The 2,242-nt window shown below is 54.5% G+C and overlaps 1 protein-coding gene across 1 annotated transcript in view; it reads right to left on the bottom strand.

The window, feature by feature from the left end:
- The window catches only part of FOXRED2 (FAD-dependent oxidoreductase domain containing 2), a 63,103-nt gene that overhangs the window by 41,304 nt on the left and 19,557 nt on the right, over nt 1-2,242 (bottom strand). The window contains exon 8 of the mRNA XM_011978944.1: nt 1,530-1,609. Within this exon, the coding sequence (XP_011834334.1) occupies nt 1,530-1,609 (80 nt within the window). The remainder of the gene's footprint in view (nt 1-1,529; nt 1,610-2,242) is intronic.

The raw sequence follows: 2,242 nt of genomic DNA, 5'->3' as shown, positions 1-2,242 counted from the left end.
CCAGGCTGGAGTGCAATGGTGCTATCTCGGCTCACTGCAACCTCTGCCTCCCGGGTTTAAGTGATTCTCCTGCCTCAGCCTCTCAAGTAGCTGGGATTATAGACATGTGCCACCACGCCTGGCTAATTTTGTATTTTTATTAGAGATGGGGTTTCTCCATGTTGGTCAGGCTGGTCTCAAACTCCTGACCTAAGTGCTGTGATTGTCCTTGGAATTCTGAGTGGATCCATGAAGAGCTAGTAAGAACCAGTGAAAAAGCAATCACCTATGATCCTGGGCTTTGAAAAATCACTGTGATTATAGTATGCCCTTATAAATGAGACTAAGATGCCTGATGGGAGAATGCAGACTGCTGGTGAGGAAGGACAATGAAGCAGAGACTAGGAACCAAATTCATCATCATTATCACATAAAGGCATTAGGAAATGTCACCTTACACATGGTGAGCACATATGGGTGCCCACCACAGAGACAGCAGGATAAGTTTTACAAAACTTGACCAGGCAAGTTAGAAGCAAGGCGTGGTTCAGGATGGCAGAGGGCAGGGAGTAGGGTGGGGGAGAAGAGCCAGCTGGAAGATGAGTCGGGGGTGCAACTGGGGACAGCAGCTCTGAATCCTGCTGCTCAAGGAGAAAGTTGCTGAGATAAGATGGCTTTCAGGGAGCTGTCCTATTGCTGCTGGAGAGCAGCCTGCTGGGCCTACGATGATAAGCAGGGCTGACCCTCTTGGGCTCCGTAGCTAAGTTCAAACACTGCTGAAAATGGGGCGGAGTTGAGGCAGTGTGTGGCAAGTGACACAGACGGGGACTTGCAGCTGGGGGTCCCTGGGAATTACTTGACATCTCTCAGCTGGTGTCTTCAGCAGTCTGGGGCAACAATCGCAACTGCCCATGATGGTTGTTGAGGATATGAGAGCTTTTGTTTTAAAGCACTTGCCACAAACCCTTAAGATGCAGATGGGTCTCCCCTGTGAAGCGCTCCACAGGCGGGACACAGGCCCATCTGAGGAGGGGCCTGGAAGGAAGAGGAGCACTTGAGAGGGGGCAGAACCAGGCTGGCCTGGGGCTCAGCGATCGCTCCACTGCAGAGAAGCTGGGCTGAGGAAGGCAGCTCACACCTGGCGGAGGATGCCCTTCTTCTGCCCCCGGACAGGAGGGAGGAGACCACCATATCCCCGACTTGCAACCCTCACGTGCCGTCTGGTGGCTTTGGTGCAGTCACTGCCATGATCTGAGTGGTCTTTGGCAATCACACACCGGTGGGAGCGTGAGGTTGCGGGGAAAGAGGAACTGACCATGGGCCTGGGTGGGGAGGCCTGGCCACTGTGCCCACAGCCTAGGAAGGGACAGTCAGAGCTCCTCCTTGTTGCTATCGAGGGACTGGGCCAGAGGCCCTGGAGCCAGGGGGGCACCTAGTAGCTCTTGGTCGCCAGGATGCTGGCTGCTGTCCTCCAGGTCCCTGCCCGTGGGGGCATCGTCCCGTAGGAGCCTGCTCTCCACTCTGTGCTGCCGAAGGCTCTCGGTACTCACGAGTCCCTGCATCCTCAGGTACCCCTGCTGGCAAAAGGGTGGCAGCTTCTGGCGCGTGAGGGCGAACAGGAAGCAGGACTCTACACAAAAGCAAAACGAAGAGAATGAGCCAGGCTGGGATGGGTGGGGAGGGGTGCAGGAAGGGGAGCTGCCAATGCCAGGTGTGGAGGCTTCACTGCGGGCCTCGCCTGATATCTTCCATCCCTTGAAACTGGGAGCTGACCTTTCTGGGCATCACACATCCAACTTGAGTAGGTCATGAATCATGACCCTCCACGAGGCTCCAGGGCAGGGGACTGCCTTGATACTCTGGAAGAAAAAGGCTCCAAAATGAAAGCAAACCACAGCAATGCCTCAGCTCCCAGAGATCAGGGCTGAGCCTGGGGCTCTGCAGGCGGCCACACAGGGGTTAGGGCTCTGACCCTCATGAACAGACCCTCGGCCTGGTGCAGCTGGGAACTCAGTGGTCAGTCCCACTGTGAGCTCAGATCTGCCTGCAAAGATGCATTCCCTCCACATTTGAGTTGCAAATACCACGTGCAAAGTTCTGATCTAAACAGTGTGGGGACAGAAAGATAAACGGGTATATCCTCACTGATCCCACAACAGAAAGCTGGTGCATGCATCAAATTTGTCCAATCATAAGATAGCTGTGGATACTTATCATGTAGAAATATGAAGAAACGGCCAGGCGTGGTGGCTCACGCCTTAAT

The sequence above is a fragment of the Mandrillus leucophaeus genome, unplaced genomic scaffold, assembly GCF_000951045.1.
Source record: "Mandrillus leucophaeus isolate KB7577 unplaced genomic scaffold, Mleu.le_1.0 Scaffold2, whole genome shotgun sequence".
In the NCBI taxonomy this organism is placed as follows: Eukaryota; Metazoa; Chordata; class Mammalia; order Primates; family Cercopithecidae; genus Mandrillus; species Mandrillus leucophaeus.
The sequence above is the reverse complement of the archived record's forward strand: the minus strand, read 5'-3'. Positions and strand labels throughout refer to the sequence as shown.